This window comes from Cyprinodon tularosa, unplaced genomic scaffold (genome assembly GCF_016077235.1).
Source record: "Cyprinodon tularosa strain WSP-4 unplaced genomic scaffold, ASM1607723v1 ctg571, whole genome shotgun sequence".
In the NCBI taxonomy this organism is placed as follows: Eukaryota; Metazoa; Chordata; class Actinopteri; order Cyprinodontiformes; family Cyprinodontidae; genus Cyprinodon; species Cyprinodon tularosa.
Genome location: NW_024039309.1, coordinates 894090 through 918969, shown reverse-complemented (window position 1 = coordinate 918969; position 24880 = coordinate 894090). Strand labels below are relative to the sequence as shown.

Below are 24880 nucleotides of genomic sequence, written 5' to 3'. Positions count from 1 at the left end.
CCCTAGTTACACAAGCTGAGGTTGCGCTAAAGGAATAGGAAACAAGAAATACAATTCAATTTGCAGCCTCAGTGAACAGGTCAATTTGCATTTAAATGTCTTGCTGCCAAATGGTCCGAGAACCACCTGGTTTCGTTAAGCTTGAGCAATACTTCCTGCGAGTTGACCTATACTGCTTGTGCAACACCTCTCTGGAACAGTAATATGTCACACATTATACATCATAAGAACAAACATTAACTATCTTATACATAATTATTCCAACAACTTCACTTTGCTTTGCAGCCAAAGTTTAAAAAAACGAAGAAAGATGAAATTAAAGTCCAGGCATTCGGGGTCACATCACAGGAACGGAAAAAGCGAGGACGACAAAACGGAAGACAGCGAGGATGAAGGCAAGCCAGAAGACAAAAAGCCTGCCAAACTCTTGGCTCCGGGCTCCCTGATGACCCAGATCTCCTCCACAGACAACACTCCTCCAGAGACAAAGGAAAGCTGTCCAGTAACAATGGAAACCATCCAAATAGACGACGACCAAACGGATGACAGTGAAGATGAAAGGCTCCGAGATAATCCAACGCTCTCCAGGCTGTCATTTATGAACACGCAGATTTCTGCTTACGCTTCAAAGGAAACTACTACTAAGGTGCAGAAGACACTTCCAGATGCAAAGGCGAGCACCCAGGTGGATGATGACGAAACGGAGGACAGCGAGGATTACAATGACCATGAGAGCGTAGATTCTTCTCAGCTGAACTCTACCATGTGGGATAACGAGGCGAGGAAAAACATAGTCAAAGAAAAGCCACGCGTGTCAGGTAAGGAGGAAGTCAAACCTCCAGAAGCAAAGAGAAAGCCAAATATCGAAGAGGTAGAGATTTTGGACAGTGAGGAAGGAGGTGATGATAGTGAAGCAGAGTCCAGCAGACGCTCGTCGCTGCAGTCTCAAATACCAGATCAGGATGTAAAGCAGAACTCCACCACAGAAAACATGAACGTGAAGCAAAATAAGATAAATCCGGAAGCCGTGAAGACAAACGCCCCGATAGAGCAGGTGGAAATCGGCGACGCTGACGGTGATAATGAAGACTCGTCAAAGTCGGATACGGTGAAAGAGAAGAAGGAGCAAACCTGCAGAGTGTGCAGCTTGATCCTCCTGTCCAAGCGCCTTCTGATTAGACACGCGTGGAAGCATTTGAACCACAAGGACCAGCTCTGTGGAGTGTGTGGAATGCAGCTGGACTCTGCAGTAGAGCTACAGATGCACCTCCAGAAATACCAGAAAACTCACAACTGCAAGATCTGCTGCAAGCGTTTCATCTCCAAAGACGGCTACAGGAAACACATGAGACGGCACACAGGTAAGGGACGGGATATCAAGAAACACGCCGTGAAGTTTTCTCTCAATAGGGTGTCTATGTGAAGGGGGAACTGTTGAGTGGGGTTGGTCAGAAATGACAGGAAACATTAGATAAACAAGATTTTCACTTCAAACAGTCCTGCGCCTGAATTATTGTGCAATATATCCATGAATGGATACATCAAGAAAAAGCTTCCAAATAATAAAAAAACAACAACATTCCACTGGACTTTGCTTCCAAGTTTGAAGATTTTTCGCTTCCCATCCCTCTAACGACCCCCTTTCAGGGACATAGACCAGTATCGGGTATACCAAGTTTACAAAGAAGCCAAACGACCCCCATTCCTAAGGGGCGGTTCGTCCGGTTCAATTTGCATCGTTTCTAAGCCAAAACTAGGCTTTTGTCTTTGGTCCACTCTATAACGCCTAGAACTCAACGCTATTTCTGACATTTTGTGTGGAAAAGCTTCCTGGACGGGAAGCGAAATGTCTTGAAACTTGGTAACAAAGTCCAGTGGATTGTCTTTTAACTTGTTTGGAATCACTATGACCTGGATGACTGAATCTCCACCAGCATATTAAGACAACGCAGAATGGCATAGATTTATTTCGCATACTTCAGAACTTGTATATTAAATACTCAAAGAGTTTAAGGCTCTATGAATGATGAATATTTTTCTAACCTTACAAACAAGAATAGCCCAATAGAGAATGTTCCCGTTCACTCTTGGTCCACTTTAGGTCGGCCATCCCAGCAGGAGGACACAGACCTCATTACTCTTGTGCTCTGACCCCTCCTTGTATGGAGAAGTTCGGTCAACAAGGAATGATCAATCGACATTATTTATACCTAAAACGAATATATTCCCAGTGATTTAATGAACTTAGCGTTAATCAGTAAAAAAAGGAAAACAATTTTTGTTGCGATCAATGAGTCTGGGAGCGGCAATTTTTTCCCATAGTAACTCCTCCCTCCTGCCATCTTCCAGCAGTGACGTCACGGTGCGGTAAGCCTAGCGCCATTCTCCCCGCTTTACAAGCTAAATCAATGGGAACTACTAGACACATCTGCAATCAACAACAATTATTGAAGATTTCCAGAGGACTTCACCATTGAAAGAGCTATAGTGAAACTGACAATGCCCACTTGCATGGCAATTGGATGTTGGAATACATCGGGTAAAAATGAAAAAAAAAGAGTTATTCCACCTTTCTGATTCCTGATCCTCCACGGACGGGTTCGTTGTTGGATTGCCAACTTGAAGAGGGAGGATTTGCCATCGAACTTCTGGCCAGAGAAAAAACACGTAATATGTAGCCAACATTTGGAAGAAGAATGTTTTCAAGATGACTTGGATAATAGCGCATTGTGACAAACACCAGATACAGCACTGGGACTTGATCAACAGCCAATACCGCACCGTGACGTCACAAACCAGTAGGTGGCAGTAGTTTTCTTTGACAAACATGGATGCCTCCAGTAAAGCACATTCAAATGGAAATTACCCTTCATTAAAAGACATATTATTTATTAAACAATATTGCATAATTTTATTATTTAAAATAATTTCAGAAGTTTGTCTTCTGAATATGACTGGGCTTTTCCTTTAAAACATTAGACCAAAACGATCTAAGGTTACCCGGCTGACTCGGATAACATTCATAATTTGGCCACTCTGGTAGATTTCATGTAGCCTGGGAGCCATTCCGAACTTAGTCCCGCCCACAACGTTTGAGGTCTGGCATTGCTCAATAGTAGCGTGAGTATGCTCGCACAATATCTGGCGGGCCAATCAAATTGTCAGGGCGGGCTTTATACGATGATGGACAGATGATCAACAGTAATGTGATCAACCACGTCACCAAAGCGCGCTTGGGTGACAACAACAATGGCTGCCGCTGGAGAGTTGAGGTGTGTAGATTCTGCTATCGACAGCAAATAAATTTTAAAAGAGGAACAGAGAAACCCGGTCAAGGCTCATCTTCTTATCCTAGGCGTGCAACTGCACGCTTTGATTTTTGTTGACAACAACTATGCGTCGCTTAACATACGTCATGCACTTCGTTGCTCTTATTGGTTGTAGGTCTATCCAATTGGGTGCAGAGGCATTTTTTTTCCTGGTTCGTTCGAAACACGCCCCATAATCACAGCTCTATGGAGCAGTATCAGACTCATATTCTGACTAGAATATATGAGTAGGACTACGTCAGGCTAGATTTCATGTCCAATAAACCGAAATATTAGTCTTGCTATGATCAGGGTAACAAAATGGAAGGAAAAAAAAACCTAGAGCACAGCGGCTAAAATCTGTTATGACATCGTAGAATAAAATCAACTATATCGTCATTACACTGTCAAAAGTTCAAAGCAACAATATTATCTCTACATTTAACCCATTCCCTTGGGGAGCAGTGTAGGGTTAAGGGTCTTTGCTCAGGGACCCAGAGTGGAGTCAAAGGGGATGGAACTGGTACTTGCAACTGCTAGGCCAACACTCCCCTGAAGGGTGGTGTCACTTGAAAAGACATTAAATGGAGAATAAAGGCATCAATCCGGCTGCCTCTACACGCTAAGCAAGTGCTCTACCATTTGAGCTAATTCCCCACATGCATAGAATCGTGGGATAAATATTCAACACCTCTAAAAATAAGAATGTGAAAACCTGAAGTTTGTTGGAAACATTTTGTTTTTAGTAAACGACTGCCAGAGTGAACGGCCGGAGCCCACGCAGAAGTAACCACAACCCGAAGACCCGGAGTCCATCCTGGGGTCCATCTTGGAGTCCATCCTGGGGTCCATCTTGGAGTCCATCCTGGGGTCCATCTTGGAGTCCGTCCTGGGGTCCATCTTGGAGTCCATCCTGGGGTCCATCCTGGGGTCCATCTTGGAGTCCATCTTGGAGTCCATCTTGGAGTCCATCCTGGAGTCCATCCTGGGGTCCATGTTGGAGTCGATGTTGGAATCCATCCTGGAGTCCATCTTAGGGTCTATCTTGGAGTCCATCCTGGTGTCCATCTTAGGGTCTATCTTGGAGTCCATCCTGGAGTCCATCTTAGGGTCTATCTTGGAGTCCATCCTGGAGTCCATCTTAGGGTCTATCTTGGAGTCCATCCTGGAGTCCATCTTAGGGTCTATCTTGGAATCCATCCTGGAGTCCATCTTAGGGTCTATCTTGGAGTCCATCCTGGAGTCCATCTTAGGGTCTATCTTGGAGTCCATCCTGGTGTCCATCTTGGAGTCCATCCTGGTGTCCATCTTGGAGTCTGTCCTGGGGTCCATCTTGGAGTCCGTCCTGGAGTCCAACCTGGGGTCCGTCCTGGAGTCTATATTGGGGTCAATTCTCGTTATGAAGAAGTTTAGTGCTGCTGTTGCTGGTGTTATTTTTGTTTGTTTGTTTTTTTGTTATGTGACTGAATGACCCTTTATAGTGTTTCTAAGTTATGTTAAAAGACTTTCACGATTACATTCAGCTCTTGTTCTGTCAGAATGTCTATAGAGAATATTTTTTTAGACACAAGAAGGAATTTTAACGTGTCTTTAAAGCGGTGACGGTAATTTTTCTCAGGTTCCAAAGTTACCCTCTGCTGTATGTGACTGATTGATTAATTTTATTATTCCTTTTATGGCGCATATTTTATCAGTTTATTAAAAAGAAAAATAACTATTTTTGTCATTTTTTTCTGATGCTATATAGGACATCTTTGAGAAAAGAAAATGGTTTAAATCTGATGGGACATCGTTTCTGTCGGGAAGGAAAAAAGCCAGGGTTAATTCAAACTTCTAAACCCAGCTTGGATCCTACTTCTAGGAAACAAAAAGAGTTTTTGCTCCAGGTTTGAACTGCTCCAGATCTGTGTTTCTAGATTATATATCACAGACTGGAAGGCTTTGGTTCTGCTTCAGCTCTATGGGGTCTTTTTTTCTACTTCCCAGGTTATATTAAAGAAAGATAAAACTATTAGCTCAAATTTTACACATTGTTAAGTTTCCCCAACCTTAACCTATAAAAAATGGAAACAAAGACAGTGTAAGATTTTTCCTGAAATGCTTAGCGAAGGAGAGTCCAGAGTTGAACAGTCAACCTCTGCATCTCCGCTTGGCTCAACACTTGCCAGGCTTTTTATTGAGCAGTCAACATATTACAACAGCAGGCGTTAGTTTCGATTACGCAGTCTCTTTGACATCGCATGAACTTTTAAGATAGGGAACTTGTCTGGTTTCAGTATACGCTTTACAAAAGGTGTCGGAGTTATGACTTTTCATTTCTCTGCTTCTCAAATGAAAAACAGGAAATCATTCTTGCAAAACATTTGACTGTCTTATGACCTTCATACACTATTTCCAATGATGAGTAACATATAGAAAAACAAATTATTGAGAGTTAAATGATAAAAAACAGAAATCATAATAACTCAAACACACATTAATAGCCAAAAGCAGAAAAGCAATAACATTTCATTTAACTTACTCCCATTTTTATTGGGCTTGGTTGGTACTTGGATGAGCAGGAATTTATTGTTAGATCTCTTTCTTAGTTTCTCTGTGGAGCTCTTAGCTTCAGTTGAAGGAGTCATCATGAGGGCCTGATCAACCAATCAGAGACAACATTGAGAAAATGTCCAAAAAACATCCAAAACCAATAATATAATAAAGCTAAACTCATTCTTACATCGACTCATTGACTCTTCAGCAATCCCTCACACTAAGCATGCTTGTAGCGACAGTGGAGAGGAAAAACTCCCTTTTAACAGGAAGAAAACCTCCAGCAGAACCAGGCTCAGTGTGAGCGGCCATCTGCTGAGGCTGACTGGGGTTCAAGGAGACAGAAGCAGAGATACAAAAAGCAACTGCAAAAGGCAACACACAGCCAGGCAGACGAGCTCCGTCACAGTCAGAGAAACAGGACTACACTGGAAAAACAGGCCAAGCTCAAACATCTACAATATTATTTACAAACAATGTTAAACACAATATGGTAAGTGGTATTTTAATAAATAATATTAGTGACCACTTAATTGTATTTCTAAGCTAAGTGAATCCTGGGATAACCAAGGATAGAAAGGATACAGCGGACCCATCCTTCAAATCAGGCAAAAGGGAAGCATTTGTAGGCCGCATAATGAGGAGTCTTGGAATCCGACCAGCCCTTGGCGCCGCGCTATGACGTAATCGGCCTTCGAATCTGGCCTTCAGAGAACGCATCCCATGACTCGATGCAATCAGCTGGTTTTCCTCAGACCGGAAGCTTTGCACCAATCTGACTGTATTGTATGCTGCCCTCGCAATGGAGAAGTCGCCTTTGTGATGCTGCTCTGGTGATTTTTTGCATTCTGTCCACCAACACTACGAGAAGCTGTTTGGCAGAAAGATGACACCTGAGTTCTGTCCGCCCGCACGCTACACAGGTAAGAATGACATCAGCACTACCAGGCCAGAGGAAAAGAAGGAGGCTGCATCTGTGATCTCACTAAAACTCTTACGCTGCATCACAATAACCCCAGCTTTTAGTGAAAAAAATCAATTTTGTTACTACATATTCTTTATTTTTACAAAGCAAACAAAATAAAATGACAAGGAGGATTTATGCATTAAGTAAAAACAGTGTAAACTTGAGAACTTTATACATTAGAACATAAAGATGCTGCTTGAACATAGAATAAAAACATTTTTATTTACAGAATTCAACCAGATCTTTATGTTCTATATTAATATATAAAATTAGGTTTTACAGTTGACATTCTTCTGAGCCATTTTATTAATGTTTTATGCAGCTCACTTGGCTTTACATATTCCAGTCTGTAATGTTCATTATGTATTTTGTTCTGTCTCAGGTGAGCTGATCGGACTGCAGTACCTGTTTCAGCAGACTGGTCAGGCTCTGCAGGACATGAACCCCGACTCAGAGGAGACTGCTGGCTTCATTGAGGAGCACGATGAAGATGAGGGCTTCTCTGACCTCACAGATGACCCCACACTGACGGATTTGGAGGTTTCTACCAGCGCCTCCCTCAGCATATCTGAGTCTGGAGATACCTCAGATGTAACAATGGTCAGTAGCAGCTATGTGCTACTGTTGTGTATTTTTTATTACATCTAAAGCATCAGTTTGATTGTTGTTAAGGTTTAAATGGTAATTTTGTTTTCTGTGCTAAATATTGACAGGCTGTTGATGACCAGAACGTGACTGGATACCAGCAGGTAGACATGCTCGCTGACTACTTGGTGGGGCTTCGGGAGCAGACCTCCCTCTGTCTGACCAACCTCCAAGCGGGCCGCATCATGGAGCTCTGGCACTGGCTGGATGACGGGGAGAAGCAGCGGGCTGTGTCTGCAGCTCGCCACCAGGAGAGACTTTTAAGTTGACGCCTTCAATCGCCAAAGAGCCCTCCAAAACTCCTGGTGTTGAGAGCACAACGCGCTGCGTGCCAGGAGACGTAGGCCGTTTTTATTCGTCTTTCTGGTCTGCACCCAGCCCCGAAGAGGAAGGCAAAGGGGCAGAATCACAATGGTACCTAATTTTGAGGGACTATCGTAAAATCAGGCAGCTGGTTATTGGAAAAGCCAGAGATTCAGCAGGTGGAAGTGAACCACTCCACCCTGATCCAGTGGCACAATGGCAAGTAGAAGAAGCAGGAGCTGTCTGCGCTTCTTCAGGGAACTTCTGTATCAATAGATTTAACTGTGTCAGAAGAACCATTGTTGAACCCAAATGTGCTGCCTTCTATTCCTGTTCCAGTGCTGAACATCAGTATCAGCTGCCAGAGTGTACAGCTAGTCAGCCCAAACAAAGGCAGGCACTGTGTGGCATCTTCCCTAAAGTTGCCGCAAAAAGGCAGCCCTTTGCAGCATCAGCGGTTCTCCCGGCTCCAGCAGGCTGTGCACCCTTGGCTCCCCAGCCTTTGGCTCCTGGGATCCATCACCAGGCAGGACAACCTGTGGTTATATATCAGGTTATCCTGCCTGAACAAATGCAGGGAACCCCAAAAAAAGAGGCCATATAAAAGAACAGGCTAACAGAATTTAATTTTTTTATTGACATTGAACATCACAAACATTTCTGTGAATAAATGTAATGACTTTTATTGCCCAACAGTTTTTATTGAAAATAAAGCCAGTTTACACATCCTTAAAGCGTAATGATTGCAATATTTTTCTGAAAAAGATAAACATTCATTGTATTTAATGAATTAATGAATGACACTGTTAAACACACATAGATGGATAGATAGATGAGAATATACACTATATTGCCAAAAGTATTTGCTCACCTGCCTTGACTCACATATGAGCTTAAGTGACATCCCGTTCCTAATCCATAGGGTTCAATATGACGTCGGTCCACCCTTTGCAGCTAGAACAGCTTCAACTCTTCTGGGAAGGCTGTCCACAAGGTTTAGGAGTGTGTTTATGGGAATTTTTGACCATTCTTCCAGAAGCGCATTTGTGAGGTCGCACACTGATGTTGGACGAGAAGGCCTGGCTCTCAGTCTCCGCTCTAATTCATCCCAAAGGTGTTCTATCGGGTTGAGGTCAGGACTCTGTGCAGGCCAGTCAAGTTCATCCACACCAGACTCTGTCATCCATGTCTTTATGGACCTTGCTTTGTGCACTGGTGCACAGTCATGTTGGAAGAGGAAGGGGCCAGCTCCAAACTGTTCCCACAAAGTTGGGAGCATGGAATTGTCCAAAATGTCTTGGGATGCTGAAGCATTCAGAGTTCCTTTCACTGGAACTAAGGGGCCAAGCCCAGCTCCTGAAAAACAACCCCACACCATAATCCCCCCTCCACCAAACTTTACACTTGGCACAATGCAGTCAGACAAGTACCGTTCTCCTGGCAACCGCCAAACCCAGACCCGTCCATCAGATTGCCAGATGGAGAAGCGCGATTCGTCACTCCAGAGAACGCGTCTCCACTGCTCTAGAGTCCAGTGGCGGCGTGCTTTACACCACCGCATCCGACGCTTTGCATTGCACTTGGTGATGTATGGCTTGGATGCAGCTGCTCGACCATGGAAACCCATTCCATGAAGCTCTCTGCGCACTGTTCTTGAGCTAATCTGAAGGCCACATGAAGTTTGGAGGTCTGTAGTGATTGACTCTGCAGAAAGTTGGCGACCTCTTCGCACTATGCGCGTCAGCATCCGCTGACCCCGCTCCGTCAGTTTACGTGGCCTACCTCTTCGTGGCTGAGTTGCTGTCGTTCCCAAACACTTCCATTTTCTTATAATACAGCTGACAGTTGACTGTGGAATATTTAGGAGCGAGGAAATTTCACGACTGGATTTGTTGCACAGGTGGCATCCTATCACAGTTCCACGCTGGAATTCACTGAGCTCCTGAGAGCGACCCATTCTTTCACAAATGTTTGTAAAAACAGTCTGCATGCCTAGGTGCTTGAATTTATACACCTGTGGCCATGGAAGTGATTGGAACACCTGATTCCAATAATTTGGATGGGTGAGCAAATACTTTTGGCAATATAGTGTATATTTAATAATCCCAGAGGGAAATTACAGGTTTTTTAAAAATAAAAAATAGATATAGTTCTTTCAGATGGTAGGTCACCCTTCCAAATCCAGCCACGACTTCCTCTGGTTCTGGTCCTTCCTCAGGTATCTTCATAAGAAAGACGGGGAAACCACATACATTTATATAAGAAACTATATTAGAAATTATAAGAACAGGTAAGTAAATTATATAAATTAAATTTAAAAGTCTTTATTCAGAATTACAGATGTCTACGTCCCTGAAAGTATTCTGTATAAACACATATAGATTTATTCCACATTCAGTGTGAGCGGCCATCTGCTGAGGCCGACTGGGGTTCAAGGAGACAGAAGCAGAGATATCCAGCAAGTCACAGTCAGAGAAACAGGACCACACTGGAAAACAGGCCGATCTCCAACATCTATAAACAAAGGTGTTGATGGCAGCAGCACAGCTGATATTTCTCTCCAGGATGGAGTCACAGCCAAACAGGAACAGACCAGATGAGGCTACTATGAGAAAAAGCAGAGAGAGCAGAACGTTAGAGATTGAACTAACAGATTCTGCAGAGTGGGAGAATAGAGATAGAATGAAGCAGAATGATGAAATAGGGGTCCCTATGTCCTCCAGCAGTCTAAGCCTATAGCAGCATAACTATAGAGATAGCTCAGGATAACCTGAGCCACTCTAACTATAAGCTTTATCAAAAAGGAAAGTTTTAAGCCTAGCCTTAAAAGTAGACCGGGTGTCTGCCTCACGGACTAAAACTGGTAGTTGGTTCCACAGGAGAGGAGCATGATAACTAAAAGATCTGCCTCCCATTCTATTTTTAGAAATTCTAGGAACCACTAGTAAACCTGCAGATTGAGAGTGAAGTGCTCTGTTAGGAACATAAGGAACAATCAGATCTCTGATATCAGATGGAACTTGGCCATTTAAGGCTTTATATGTGAGAAGGAGGATTTTAAATTCTAGTCTTGAGTTAACAGGAAGCCAATGAAGAGAAGCCAGGATAGGAGAGATATGATCTCTCTTTTTCATTTTCATCAGAACTCTGGCTGCAGCATTTTGGATCAGCTGAAGGCTTTTAACTACGTAAAGAATTACAATAGTCCAGCTTTGAAGTAACAAATGCATGGACTACTTTCTCAGCATCACCCCTGGACAGGAGATTTCTAATTTTTGTAATGTTCCTCAGTTGAAAGAAGGAAATTCTAGAAACCTCTTTGATATGGGATTTAAATGACAGGTCCTGATCAAAAACAACACCAAGATTTTTTACTTTATTATCTGAAATCAATTTAATCCCATCCAAATGGAGTTACCAGCTAATCAGCTTTTTTTTTTAAAGACTTCTGTTTTGTCTGCATTCAGAAGGAGAAAGATAAGAGTCATCCAGGTTTTTATGTCTTCAGACATGCCTTTAATTCATGTAATGGGTTAGCTTCATCTGGATTTATAGACAGATATAGCTGGGTATCATTTATTAAAAATATTGATTTAAACGAACCCTAGAGGTTTACTATGGTGAACATGATACCCAGCTGTAGTGTAGTGCTGTTTGGCCACGGCTAGGTGGCGGTAACGCGCCTTCCTGTCAGTGTTTCACGCGCGAATTCCTTCCTCGCTCCGGAAGTAGATGCGTCAGACGGGCCGTGCTGAAGTTTTTGGATCGCGACAAAGGAGATAAATCATGTTCTACTGCAGCAGCAGCGGCTCTGATCCGCTCAGCGTCTCTAAAAGAGACATCCTGAGAGGAATCATCACCGAGAAGCTGAGCACCGCCGCCCGGGAGATCCTGGCCGTGGTGGAGAGGACCGTGGCCGACTACGAGGAGGAGGCTGCGGGCTTCAGGCAGGAGATCGACCGCCAGAGGAGACAGCTGGAGGTGCTGCAGCCGCAGGTGAAGCTACACCGAAGAGGTGAGTGTTAGGCTGGAGGAGCAGCTGTGATGCAGGAAGGTTAAAGCTGACCGGCTGGTCACGTGTTTGAAGAGTGGAAGCGCGGCAGAGCATGGGCGGTCCGAGACAGGGGGCCAGTGCCCCTGTACTCAAGACATAATCAGGCTCGGACTGGGAACGATTTTCTGCCCTGGCGTTTTTCCATCCACACAGGCCAACTTATGGAACCCCAACCCCCACCAAAAACAAACAAACAAACAAAAACATAGAAAATGCACATCTTGGATTAACCGATCTATCTTCACCCATCACAAAGACTTAAGACTCGTTGAAATAAAACGAGTCTTATTTCAATTGAAAAAGCATTTGTGAAAATGCCTTTTCATTTGAAATATGGTAACAATTTGCTTCCATAGATCTGCGCTGGAACAGACATGGCTACTGATTCGTCCTTTGGATCTATTTCACTTATCAAATTTAAAAACAAAAAGATTCTTCATAGTATTAAGATAGGATCCCAGTTTTTATCGACTAAATATATATATTTTTTTTTCAAAACAAAACTCAAATTTTTAAAGCTGAATTTATCTGTTTTTTTTTTTGTTTTCATTCTGATTTTATAGAAAACTGTCATTTTAACTTACATTAAGTTATAAATATGTACAATTTCTAAATCCTGAATGTATATTGAGCTGATATTCCAAATAATAGCTTTATTTCATCTTTCAGATATTTAAATAGCTGCAGGATTTTGATTTTTGATTTTAACGATGATCCAAATGAACATTTTCAGGCCAAAAATTAATATTTTCAGTTGGAAGACATAGAATTTGAATTAAACTTTATTGAATGGGAATTTCCCTTCATGCAGCTTTCTTAATATATGTCAATCCTTTGCTCTGTTTTAATGTTTCCTGCCTCTCTGTGCGCCCCCCCCTTCCTGGTACGTTTGGTCTAGAAGCGCCACTGCTGCAGAGCCATGAAGAAGAGGTGGTGGTTGGAGAGGATCCGGTGGAGCGGCAGCTCACCCACAACTCAGGTAGGACTCACCTTGAAGCTCAGCGTCAGGCTGATGTTTGGGCTCCATTGTTCTGCATCTCATGCTTCACAGCACAGAGACTGAAGCTGAGAACCGGTCCTTCTAGAACTGATGGACCCAAACATCCAACCTTCTCCTACCAGGTTCTGATTATAGTACCTTTTATGTTGGATATCTGAACAAAAAGACCAAACAATAAGGTAATACCGATAGGAAATATTCAGATAACAGTTTATCCATCACATACTGGAAAAAACAATCTAGAAATTAGAAAAATATTTGAGTAGTATGGAAGTAAATCTGTCGCTGGGATTTGATTTAAAAATGCCACTGAAATTTAAATGTTGTATGTTTGTACTCACTGTTTCCGTGTTAAAATATATTCAGAACACATTTTTGACCTAAAAAGAAGTTCATTGTCATTATTTCTACCCAGTTGAAATTTCATTTATTTTCTCTTCAAGCTAAAAATTCACATTACTATTTCAAAGTGATTACATTTTCAATACTTATTTTTAAGTGTTAAAGAACTCAGCATATAAAAAAATTCAAATTTTCAAAATTCAAACTCAATATTTTCAACCCCCTGAGATTCAACTGGCTCTATTTCACTGTCTTAAATTTGGCGTCTAAATTCAGTGTGAAAAGGGAAGGGTTACTTCAGGTCACAGACATTAGCAATGGATTGTGGCGTCCAACACCCAGCCAATCGCGTTACGTTTCCTTAGTCACGTGACGTGACGCTGGTGGAGCTCATTTGGAAGGAAAACCAGCATGACGGAGCCGGTCATTCAAGCTAACGCTAACTCAACGGTGAGTTTATTATTTTAATTTTTCTGTAGTTGAGTTAGCGTTAGCTTAGCTTAGCTTAGTTGAGTTAGCGTTAGCAGATTTTTTTAACACTGAAAAATTAAACTGAAAAATAAGTATTGAAAATGTAATCAGATAATGAACTCAAGCCTACATTACCGTGTTAACATGCTTTTCAATCCTTCCTGCACATTCTTTTCAAACTAAACTTTGCTTTAAACTGTTTTTTTGCTTGGAAAAATATAAATTGTAATGTTAAAAATCTAAAAAAAACTTGACAGGTTAAAAACTTAAGAAAAATGACAAGATGTCACAAATGAATAACTTTTATTTTAGAGTCACGGTATGTTGATACAAGATAATACTATTAATATATTGTGATTTTTCTAGAGAATCATTATACAGAGTTATTTTATTCAGGGTTTCCACAGTCTGACATCATTTCAGAATTCCCTGACTTTTAACTGACTCAGGATTAGTTTTCCCTGACAAAATAAATGCAGCAACAAGACAATAATAATAACATAACAGGTCACCAATCTAACATGTTTAGCTCTATAGCATTTAAATGCATCTCTCCAATGACTAAGAGAAAAAAAATAATGAACATTTTTTAATGTATGACCTGCATCACTGTACAGAAGACTGCCATATGATAGCGCTTTCTAGCTTGTTTGTCGTTTTGGTAACTACCTCAAAATTACCACTAGGTGGACAAAATGGCGGAAAACCACGCAGCTTTTTTAAAGCACGCGAGAATGTGTACAAAACAACAAAAATGGCGCCGGCAACGCTTCTGGGTCGTTTTCAGCGAATGTCTGTGATTTTAAATTAATTTTGAGTGAAAAATAAAAAAAATTTGTGATCATTTTTTGCTAAATTTGTACTCTCCCGACAATAAAAGCTACTTACCCCAGGGGATTGAGCGATGGTTAACATCGAGCCCTGACTTATTTTAAGGAAAAACGACTTATTTAGATTTTGATTTTTTGTAGTGCAACAATGAATAGAAGATTACATTAAACTCTTTAGTTGATAAATATAATTCTCTAATTATTCCCCCCTCAGTGTTTCCTTCTGGGCATTTTCTGAGCTTTTCAGAGTCCTGGACGCAGCCTAATCCCAGTTCCGCTGATCTGCTGTCCTTCTCTGCAGGCGTGGACGACCCCGGGGGTCTGGACTTCCTTTGGTACGACGACAACGACCCCGATGATGATGTTGAATCTGTGGTTCAGTTCACTCAGAGACCCAGGCGCAAACGGCAGAAACCCAAGGACCCAGATTATGAAATGACACCCAGGTAACTCCTCACTGATTAAACCACAGTTCTCTCTTAGATCTCTTAGATTTTGGTTAAATTCATTTACATTCTAGCAGCAACTTCTAGGATTCTATCAGAGTTCGCTTCTGATGGGAAAACTGGTTTAAGATCCCATTAAAGAAAATAGCAAATCAGGGACATAGATTAATTTATATGACATGTGTCGTCAACTGGAGCTTTAGAAATAAACCGAACTGAAATGACTAGAATTGAATCTGCAGATCACAGCATCATCAGGATTAATCTGTTTTTAGGATTAGTCTAAAATGAGATGCTTACTGTAAATTTAGAAATATAAAATATTTTGAACTTAGGAAAAAAAATCTTCCTCTTACTAATTTTAAGTTAATGATAAGCAACAGAACCATGGAACTATCAGTACATATACCTGTTTATTCAGTCATGAATAAAGATGATTTTATCTTTAATGTGAAATATTTGTAGAGTTTTGTCTTCATTGCTGCCGTAGGAAGGTCCTGTTTTAGACCATCAGTCCAAGTAATGATTTAATCTAATACTGTGATTAATCTGCTGAACGGTCTCAGCCCTGATCCACAGTGAACTCGCTTTCACCGTGCGTCTCGTTTCCATCCAGAGTCCAACCTGAGAAGAGACGACCCAGCAAACCTCTGATCAGCGACGGCCAGACTCACCTGGACTTCAAGGTGCGCCTCCTGGAGGACCCTCAGGTGGAGGTGCTCTCCAATAACGGTACGCTTCCTCCAGCTGTCTGTTTGGGTCAGAAGAAGAAAATCATTTAGGATCGACTATAATGGGTTCATGTGGATCCTGAAAAAGTCTTAAAAGGCGTAAATTCTTCAATATCAAACTAAGGCCTTAAAGCAGGGGTAACGAATAAAGAAAATCATCAACCAGTAAAGACTGGAGGCCTTTTTTATCATAATCTGTATTTTTAAACATCATTTAACACTGAAATAAAATGAGGTTTTTATGCATCCATGTTATACTTTGACTTTTTAAACAAAAAATATAAAAAATAGAAAATTTTTTCCATTTTAAAATCTAGTTTTTTTTAAGTAGAGAACAACAATCGTTCAGTTTGGTATATAGACAATTTCCTCATTCAGATATTTTATAAAACACCTCAGATGACCCTTTATTTTTATTGTTTTTATGCCTTTTTTCTGTCTTAATGTTGGCAGTGGGCTTTAGGCTGCCCTGCAAGGCTTTAAACCTGGGTTTGAATGGAGACTAAGCCATTCTAAAGCACATATCAAGGAGCTCATTTTGAGCCTGGATCCAGATTTATTGTTGATTCTGTTCATGGTGGAGAATCCTGCTTCACAGCAGCAGGTTGAGCCAAACGTCCTCTAAATGTTCAGGGTCATCTTTGAGTACCATTTCACTTTTCTTTCACCAGTTTTTCTCATCGTCTTCTCCTTCTTTCCCATCGCCCGGCTTGCCACAGGTTTGCCTGCTGTGTCTAAATGCAGCAGCAGCAACCCAGACTGACAGCTCATTGGCTCATTTGGATCACATGAAGCCTGGAGCCGGACGCTCCAGAGCTTCTGAGGACTTTCTTTTCTCCTCATACAATTTAAAGACACTTAAGACCCTCGGCCACTTTCAAAGAACCGCGGTGAGAAAGCTGAGCTTCAATGACTGTCTGAAGCCGTAGCTCAGCACAGATTTATGCCTGAAAGTGAGCAAGAGCAGAAAAAGATAACTAACATCACCAGAATGATTGACAGTTAGGAGGACCACTTATTTAGATGATCCACCTGAAAAAAAAAGATCCTCCTCTATACTTTTAATTGATATTAAAATGTCTTAAATCAGTCTTTCATATGTCTTAAACATTTAATGTCATAAATAGGATGTTATTTTTGTAATCCATATCAAACATTAATATAACTGACAATAATGTTTTTGCATTTACCGATCGACTCGGTGGAAGAATTATTAGCTCCTTCCCGATAGCAGAACCAATAAAAATGATGTTTTAGCCTGACATTGGGATGATGCACCGCTACGTTTTTATCTGGACAACATGGGGAAGTTTAAATTCCTGCAAACTGGCTGTCAAGCAAAGAGTTTTCTGCAACCAACAGTCCAGAAGTCGTAGCTTTAACCTAAACAAATAAATAGATGGAAACTGCATCATAATGCTAATACAAACAAACCAGGGAGAGTAAGTGAAGCAAAGTTGCAAACTAATGTTTAAATTTAATTATTATGAATCAAAAATAAAAATAACGGAAAAGTGGTGAACACAAACTGAACCACTTTGTCTCACAAAAATTTGGGTAAATTTTTTTCTACCCAGTTTTTCTTATGTTTATTGTAAAGGTGGTCTTAACTTTTTTTTACTTCAAGTGGCTTAAAAGGTCTTAAAGTCCTGAGTTTAACTTTCCTTATGCTGCATTATCCCTGATAAACCTGCAGACAGACAGACAGGCTCCTTCCATTGGGTTTGGTTGTCAGAACCCTCCTTTGGTCTGGATGGTTCAGTCTCCTGCAGGATAAACGGAGCTACAGAGACGCTGAATCACGTCTTTGTTTCTGTCGCAGTGTTTCAGAAGAGCCCCATGCGGGACATCAGCTGTCCTCGGGGTCTACAGGAGGCGGACTTCCTGAACCTGCTGAGGTCCACCTTCCCTCAGCTGGCTGCAGGAGAACCCTTTGACCTGTTCATGACGGACAGACAGAGGAGGCTGCTCCCTCTGATGGTCAGCAGTCTGAATGCAGAGGAGATCTACGTCACCATCAAATCCTGCGGACACTCTGCTCTCTACATCCGCCTCAAGGTTCGGCTTGGTTCTGATCATCTGGGTCTGTTGGACCTGCCTCATTTATCCTCTAACTACCACTTTAACCACAGGCAGAGGGAGGGGGCTCCATGTCGGCTGCTTTCTGGTTGCAGTTTGGAACTTTTGTCTCCTTTAAAACTTAAAGTCGTAGAAAAACAACTGTCCCACGGTCAAATTTCCGAATTCTCCCGAATGGTGCACGACTTTACACGAGTGAATAAAGTGAATGTGATTGGTTGATTATCAAGGGGCAGGGAGGATGTGGCTGAAGGTTTGCAAGCTTTTTGGTTGTGGCCGATGTCTTTGAAGCATTTTGCTAACCAGTTAGCATCTTAGTGCTAGCAGGTTCCCAATGGGAAATTCCATTGGGACCAAGTAGCACTAAATTGGTGACTTAGAAACGACACTGTCAAGGAACGCTATGGACAGAGGAAACATTAAGAGGAGGAGAGTTTAGTGTCGGAGGTCGTGGATGAGTCTCCTCCGTCATCCATTTTTTATTTAGAGGAGGAAAGCGGGGATGAAGATGTTGTGGAAGAGGACGCCAGGGCGGCAGAAGCTTGGTTTGGTGTAGAAGGCTTCCAGCCGTACATGTTTGAGCCCTTGCCTCGCAACGCTGCCAGTTCTGTTAGCTCACACTCACTTTATTCACTCGTGTAAAGTCGTGCATCACTCGGGAGAATTCAAACCTTCCATTTCTGGGTCTTAAAGCACATTTATTTGAATCATATATGTATACCGTCCTACGCCGTGTGTGTTTGAGGAGTTTCTCTTGTGTGACCATGTGCAGACGGCGGTCTACCCTCAGAGCAGCAGCGATGGGGTCTTGCCTCAGCCAGTAGAGGAGGGGCCGAGCGTGAGCTCTGCCACGCCTTCATCGGACCAAGATGAGCAGAGCATGAGGTGATGAGGATCAGCAGGTCAGCTTCCCTCCATTGCATGGCTGCTTCATGATGTGTTCGTACCCCACCTGTCTCCCTCAGGTTATCGTCGCCCGGCGATCAGACTCAGAAGCGGCGGCGGGGTAGACCTCGACACGGTGAAGAACCAACCCACCACTTTCTCAGAATCTGCGTTCTGGAGAACCCTCAGTTAGAGGCTCCCGCAGAGACCGGTTCGTATAAAACTCTTCCTCATTTCCCGGTAGATTAACGTTCCGCTACTGAGGACCTTCTGTGTTTCAGAGCTCCACACGTCATCGGTGCGGGAGCTGAAATGTCCCCGAGGTCTGCAGGAGGCCGACTTTCTAGAGCTGCTGAGGGTCACCTTCCCTCAGCTCGTCGGAGACGATAAAAAAATCTGCATATACAAGTCTGACCGCAGCAGGAAGCTTCAGAAGCTCAGAGTGAACACCATAACCCCCGAGGATATCTACAGGACCATGAAGTCCACGGGGGTCAAGAAGCATCTCCTCTACATTAAACTGAAGGTATGAATGCCATAGAAAGCCCTAAACATCATCTCCTGCTGCAGCAGTTTAATCAGAAACTATAAAACCTTTGATTCAAATGAATGCCTCGATTGAAAGAAAACATCAAGGCCATCAGACAATTGTGTTGTTAATCTACATAACTACTTCTGCTTTGCTGTTGAACAACTCTTACGCTGCATCTGCATGAAGTAGAATTTCATGTGAATGGTTTATTTGTGTTGAATAAATAATTTCTTTGTTGGTTTGATCAACACAGGTTATGACCCATTTTCAGGTGTGTGAATGAAACCACGGCTCTTCGCTGTAAAAGGTGCAGCCTTTGTCTTTCAGGGTGACCAATGAGCTCTCAGCTTTTGCTCTGACCCTCAGGTCATGAGTTGTAGTTGGAGACCAAGAGGGTTAGAAATAAGCTTCTGCACAAGAATGGGGTAGTGATCAATCTCTGAGTCACAGATTAGCTTTGATGAAGCTGTAGATGCTCCGTGTGGCGTTTTTATCTCAAATCAAAGTTAATTCATATAGCACTTTATAACAACACCAGGATACGGAAGAGGATTAGGGCCACTGAAAAAAAAAGAGTTAACTTATTTTTTTATTTTCATTTAAGTTTAACATGGGGAAAAAGTCAGAATTCTGACTTTAATCTCAGAATTCTGACTTTTTTCTCAGAATTCTGACTTTGTTTTAGTCGGAATTCAGTCAGAATTCTGAGATTAAAGTCAGAATTCTGAGGAAAAAGTCAGAATTCTGAGAAAAAAGTCAGAATTCTGACTTTTTTCCCCATTTTAAACTGAAATAAATTTTAAAAATCAGTTTACTTTTTTTTTTTTTTTTCCAGTGGCCCTAATCCTCTTCCGTACCAGGAAGACCAAAGTGCTTCACAGAAAGATAAAAGAAGAAAAAAAAGAAAAAGAAAAAAAAAACATACTAAAATCATAAGCATAAAACAATGTGTCCTAAGTATTAAAAGCCAGTTTAAAAAAAAAAGTCTTTAATCTGGAGTTTAAAAAGTGCAGATCAGTGGGAACCCGCAGACAGAGGCGCAGATTGTTCCACATTTTAGCTGCGGTAAAGACAAAGGAACGATCGCCTGACTGTTTATACTGGGACCTAGGTCAGCAGGGGTGATGTACCTTCAACATTCAGTTAAATATAGCGGAGCGAGACAATGAAGGGCCACTGAGAAGGGAAGAACAAGAAAAAAGAGACGACACACCCAGAGTTCGCTCTAGAAACTGATTTCCCTTCCTACGGCTGATTTATGCTCAGAAACCAGGTGGTCTGCGTGTGTGTCACAGTTAAAGCAGATATGCCCCCCCCTTTCCGCACACCCTCTGCTGCACCTCTCCAAAATTGTAGGTGTCTGCAGACAGTGCCACAGACAGGAGGCCTGTCTACATCAAATCTATATCCTCGTATTTCCTGTTTGGTTCCTTACCGGCTTGTTTTGTTTCTATGCTGCCATTTTGTAAAACGACTCGTGAAGATGGACCAGCTAGAAGAGCGAGGTGCGCGAGACCATATTTCCACCTGGATCCCCGCTCTTTTTCGCCCTCATGTCCCTCCGTCGTCGCACAAACCTGCCCCCACTATCTCACCGCCTCGGCCGTATCTAGACCCACAGCCAGTTCCTGATTGTCCCTCTTGCGTTGTGGCGTGGAATAAACATATCCCAGAGTGCGCTTTAGTATTGGGCATAAATCTAAAATATCTGCGTCATACCTGTGACACACTGCTGCAGGAGGATAGCCATCCCTTCAGTCACGAAAACACCTTTGAAACCACCAGAAAGATCTGAAAGGTGTTCCTGTGGTGAGGCATGATGGGGGGGTGGGTTACTCTCACAACCCAAAGGCAATGGACTCATGAAGCTTAGAGCCATATCTAACCAGGCTTCAAGGTCAAAGGTGTTTTGCTCGCTGCCAGCTTTGGCGGTATTGTTGTTATGATGATCTGAATGCTCCTTTTCTCATGTTGCGTAAACCACTCCCCTATCTCTGGGACCTTTAGGATCATAAAGCACTGAAAATCAAAGGTCCTACCAGATATTCTCTATGTTCACATATTAACCAAAGAGTTATGGACTAAAAACATTGAGGTGGACTAATGTGGACTGTTCCATTTGCCGTCCATGTTGGACAATCTGTTGGACAAGCTCCCTGATCCTTTGGTTGGTTGTTGCTTGATTAAATAACAAGAGGTTTGGGTGGATCGATCAAGACTAAAAAAGGAAAGTTCTTTAATTGATCTCATGGCCTTGTATGTAAGCCATTTCTGTTTTTTTACAGACAGGTGAAGAGGATGACAGTGAGAATGAAGAGAACCTTCAGCTGGTTAAAGACGAACCTCAGCTGACCACCTGTGGAGTAATGGAGGATGAAAGCGCTCCACTTCAAAGGTAGTTTCTTCTCATCGGAACCTAGCCGGCACAACGGGCATAGTGAGAGATTCTGACTTGTTGCTCGTTTTCAGCCCAGAGTATCAGAGCGGCGGCTCCACGCATGAAGACGACGAGGCAGGTGAGAGGAATGCCAGGGCTGACGAGGAGTGGAAGCCAAGTCCTGAGGAGGCTGAAGATCTGGAGGATCTTGAAGATCCAAAGCCCAGAGAAGCCATTAAGCAAGGCCCCAGACGATTGGGAGAGAAGGGAGACGGGAGTAAGGCCTCCTGCCGGGTGTGTGGCGTGTTTTACCGGACATTGTCGAACTTTGCCAGGCATGCCTGGTCTCACGTAGACGACCCCCAGAGCGTGTGCGGGGTGTGCGGAGAAAAGTTCGACTCTTCAGAAGACCTAAAAGGACATCTTAGAACTCACCAGCAAACATACGATTGTTCGTACTGCGGGAAGGCCTTTGTCACCACCACAGGGCTCAAGAACCACGTCACTCTGCACACGGGAGAACGGCAGTATAAGTGTGACATTTGCAACAAATCCTTCTCCTACAAATCCGCCATGAGAAGCCACCGCTGGGTCCACGTGGAAGACAGACCTCACAAGTGTGACATTTGTCCAAAGTCCTTCGGTCTCAAAGGGCACCTCGTAGCTCACAAGAAATGTCACGTCGGCCGGGACCAGTACCTCTGCAACATCTGCGGAAGGTCCGTTTTCGACCTGCGGTCTCTGACTCGTCACAAACTGACTCATTCCACAGAGCGCCGCCACGGCTGCAAAGTCTGCGGGAAGCGCTTCAAGCTGGAGGGAACCCTGAAGGCGCACGAGAAGGTCCACACCGTCAGGGACCGCATGTACCTGTGCCACGTCTGCTGCAAAGCCTTCCTGTCCAACAGCACCCTGATGGCTCACATGAAGACCCACAGCGACGAGCGGCCGTTCGTCTGCCCCGTCTGCAGCAGAAGCTTCCTCACCAAATGGGACCTCAGGAAACACATGCGCATTCACACTGGCGAGGCGCCCTACGGCTGCACCAGGTGCGGACGCCACTTCAAACTCAAGAGCACCCTGAACGTCCATATCCGGAGCCACCTGGGCATCAAGCGCTTCACCTGCGGGGTTTGCGGCAAAGCTTGTTCTCGACAGGAACACCTGACCGTCCACATGAGAACCCACAACGGAGAGAGACCCTACAAGTGTTCCCTCTGTGACAAAGCCTTCACCCAGAGCCACTGCTTGAAAACACACATGAAGAGCCACCATCCAGAGGAAACTCTTGTACCTGAACCTTCAACTTCCTTCCTTCAGCCACCGGACACCGTGTGAATAACTTTGTTCTTTAGTCGTCTATTTTAGCTTTGCAAAGTCTTTGTCAGAACTGCAGTACATGGACCTGAGGTTTGACCAAACAGGGATGTGCGTGGCGCCATAACGTAGGTGAATGTTTATTTAATCCAGTGCTGTTATCAGTGCATTGTGTTTGCGCTTCGGAGAAGATGGTGTCCTTCCCTGGCACTCACTGGGTAAAGGTTCCGGTTCAACATGGACGATCTAACAGTAGAAAAACATTGTAGGAGAAGAAGTGTCCGATCCAGATTTCAAATGCCTCAATCATTTCTAGCCTGTTTCTCCAACTTCTGTCATTGAGTATCAACCATACCGAGGTTAACCAGCTTTACCGACACCAAACTGTCTCTTTTGGACACCATTAAAAATGTCTTCAGACCAGAACCACGTGATTGTTTTCTGCTAAAGTGGCTAATCTGTGCTAGCTCAACAGTCTTCAGCGTGGAAGTTGAGTTTTTTGGGTAAACCTGTGCTGCATTCAGTGACAAAAATATACAGACAAGGTGTTCATAATGATAATAATTGAACTATTTTGATCTCACACTGGAGAAACTCATTTTCTGCATTTAACTCATCCCTTTGGGGAGACGTGGGCTGCCACTGTGCAGCCTGCAAGTAGCAGTGTGGGGTTAAGGGTCTTGCTCATGGCTCAGCATAGCCGCAGTCAATACGCATGCGGAAGACGTCAGATTTACATTTATCCCCTGTTAAGTTTTTTGTCTATTTTTCGGCGGGGTATGAAATGTCGACTGCTGGACCGGACCTCAGCAGAGAGCCATGAGCCGCCCGTCCTCAGCTGGAGGAAGGGGGCTGGGGACCGGTGAGGCAGGTGCGCAGTCGACCAAATTCCCCTCGGATATTTTTTTAGGTTTGAAAAGCAGGACATGTCCGGGAAAAAGAGAATGTCTGGTCACCATAATTTAAGGTCAGGTCACCATATGCTTCAAAAACACCAAAAACTAAGTAGTTAAGAGTTTTTTTTTGTACATGACACCTGTTTAGGTAGTTTAAAATGTATTTTTTCGTACAAAACTAAAGGGATAAAATGGTATTGACCATTAGTATGCTGGTCTAATGGGGTATGCTCACCTGACAGAACAGCGGGTACTTCAAACGGCACGGCTGCTGGAAAGAAATCAGTTTTATACGAAGGGATCTGGGCTCCTGAACAGTGGAACAGGAAGTCTGAGTCGCTGCTGTCCAGGCTTTTCAGATAAAGGAGATTCATTGAACCAGAAATGTTGGCAGCCATCTATAATAAACACGCTGATAGCCGTTTAGACTGCGATGCTGCCTGCACTGTTTTGAAGGCAAAAAAAAAAAAAGATCACCTCTAAGACTTGTAAATAAACCCTGTTCTACCACAGACCTGTGTTTACGACTCGTCTCTCACACAGTGTGACGTCACCTCTGCTCCTGATGGAAATGTGGTCGAGGGTCTTTTCTAACCAACAGAAACACTGATGCTACGTTCACACCACATGTGATTTCAGCACCAAAAGAAAACGCCTGCTGCTTCATTTGTTATGCTTGTCCACATTAGAGACTGACATTTTTTCGGGAATCCCAAGGGTCACGGGATTCCCGTGGGATGGGAGTCAGTATTAGTAACGATCACGTGATTGGGACGGTACAGGATTAACCATTAACGGGAGCAGACGGGAGCGGGAGCAAACCAATAGTAACTAAAAAAAAACTAGGATCGATGCCAAAAAATTAAATAAAATAGAAAGAAAAAAAAAACAGTACCTGGCGCCGCCATTTTTGTAGTTTTTTTCCTTGAAGCCTACACTATAATGCGAGTCAAAAAAAACTACACGACCCAAAAACCAACAGTGTTCCGCTCTGAGTTTTTCACCCGCGCTCAAAAACAACAATGGGAGTGGTGCAGGAACGGGAGTCATTCTGAATGGGAGCGGGAGTAATTTCACCAGGAGTGGGACGGGACAGGATTTAGATTTCTACTCTGGCCCGGGATCGGGACGGGACACAACCTTTTTTTGTGGGAGTGGGACG

At 43.1% G+C, this 24880-nt stretch overlaps 2 protein-coding genes across 3 annotated transcripts; both read left to right on the top strand.

Annotated features, from left to right (window-relative positions):
* The first annotated feature begins 266 nt into the window (after positions 1-266).
* Positions 267-4204, top strand: LOC119797120 (zinc finger protein 652-B-like). The gene is made up of 2 exons (XM_038306074.1): positions 267-1361; positions 4055-4204. Exons 1-2 carry the CDS (start codon positions 311-313, stop codon positions 4096-4098), a joined length of 1095 nt encoding a protein of 364 aa, XP_038162002.1. The 5' UTR covers positions 267-310; the 3' UTR covers positions 4099-4204.
* A 7259-nt stretch (positions 4205-11463) lies between these two features.
* On the top strand, positions 11464-24189 carry LOC119797132 (zinc finger and SCAN domain-containing protein 2-like). 2 transcript variants are annotated; one of them, XM_038306085.1, is made up of 10 exons: positions 11464-11773; positions 12714-12791; positions 14757-14901; positions 15518-15633; positions 17455-17690; positions 18484-18596; positions 18677-18807; positions 18878-19122; positions 21414-21523; positions 21598-24189. In XM_038306085.1, exons 1-10 carry the CDS (start codon positions 11545-11547, stop codon positions 22841-22843), a joined length of 2649 nt encoding a protein of 882 aa, XP_038162013.1. In that variant the 5' UTR covers positions 11464-11544; the 3' UTR covers positions 22844-24189. The 2 variants fall into 2 exon arrangements, with proteins under 2 accessions (XP_038162013.1, XP_038162012.1); XM_038306084.1 differs by having other exon boundaries at positions 12711-12791.
* The last annotated feature ends 691 nt before the right edge of the window (positions 24190-24880 follow it).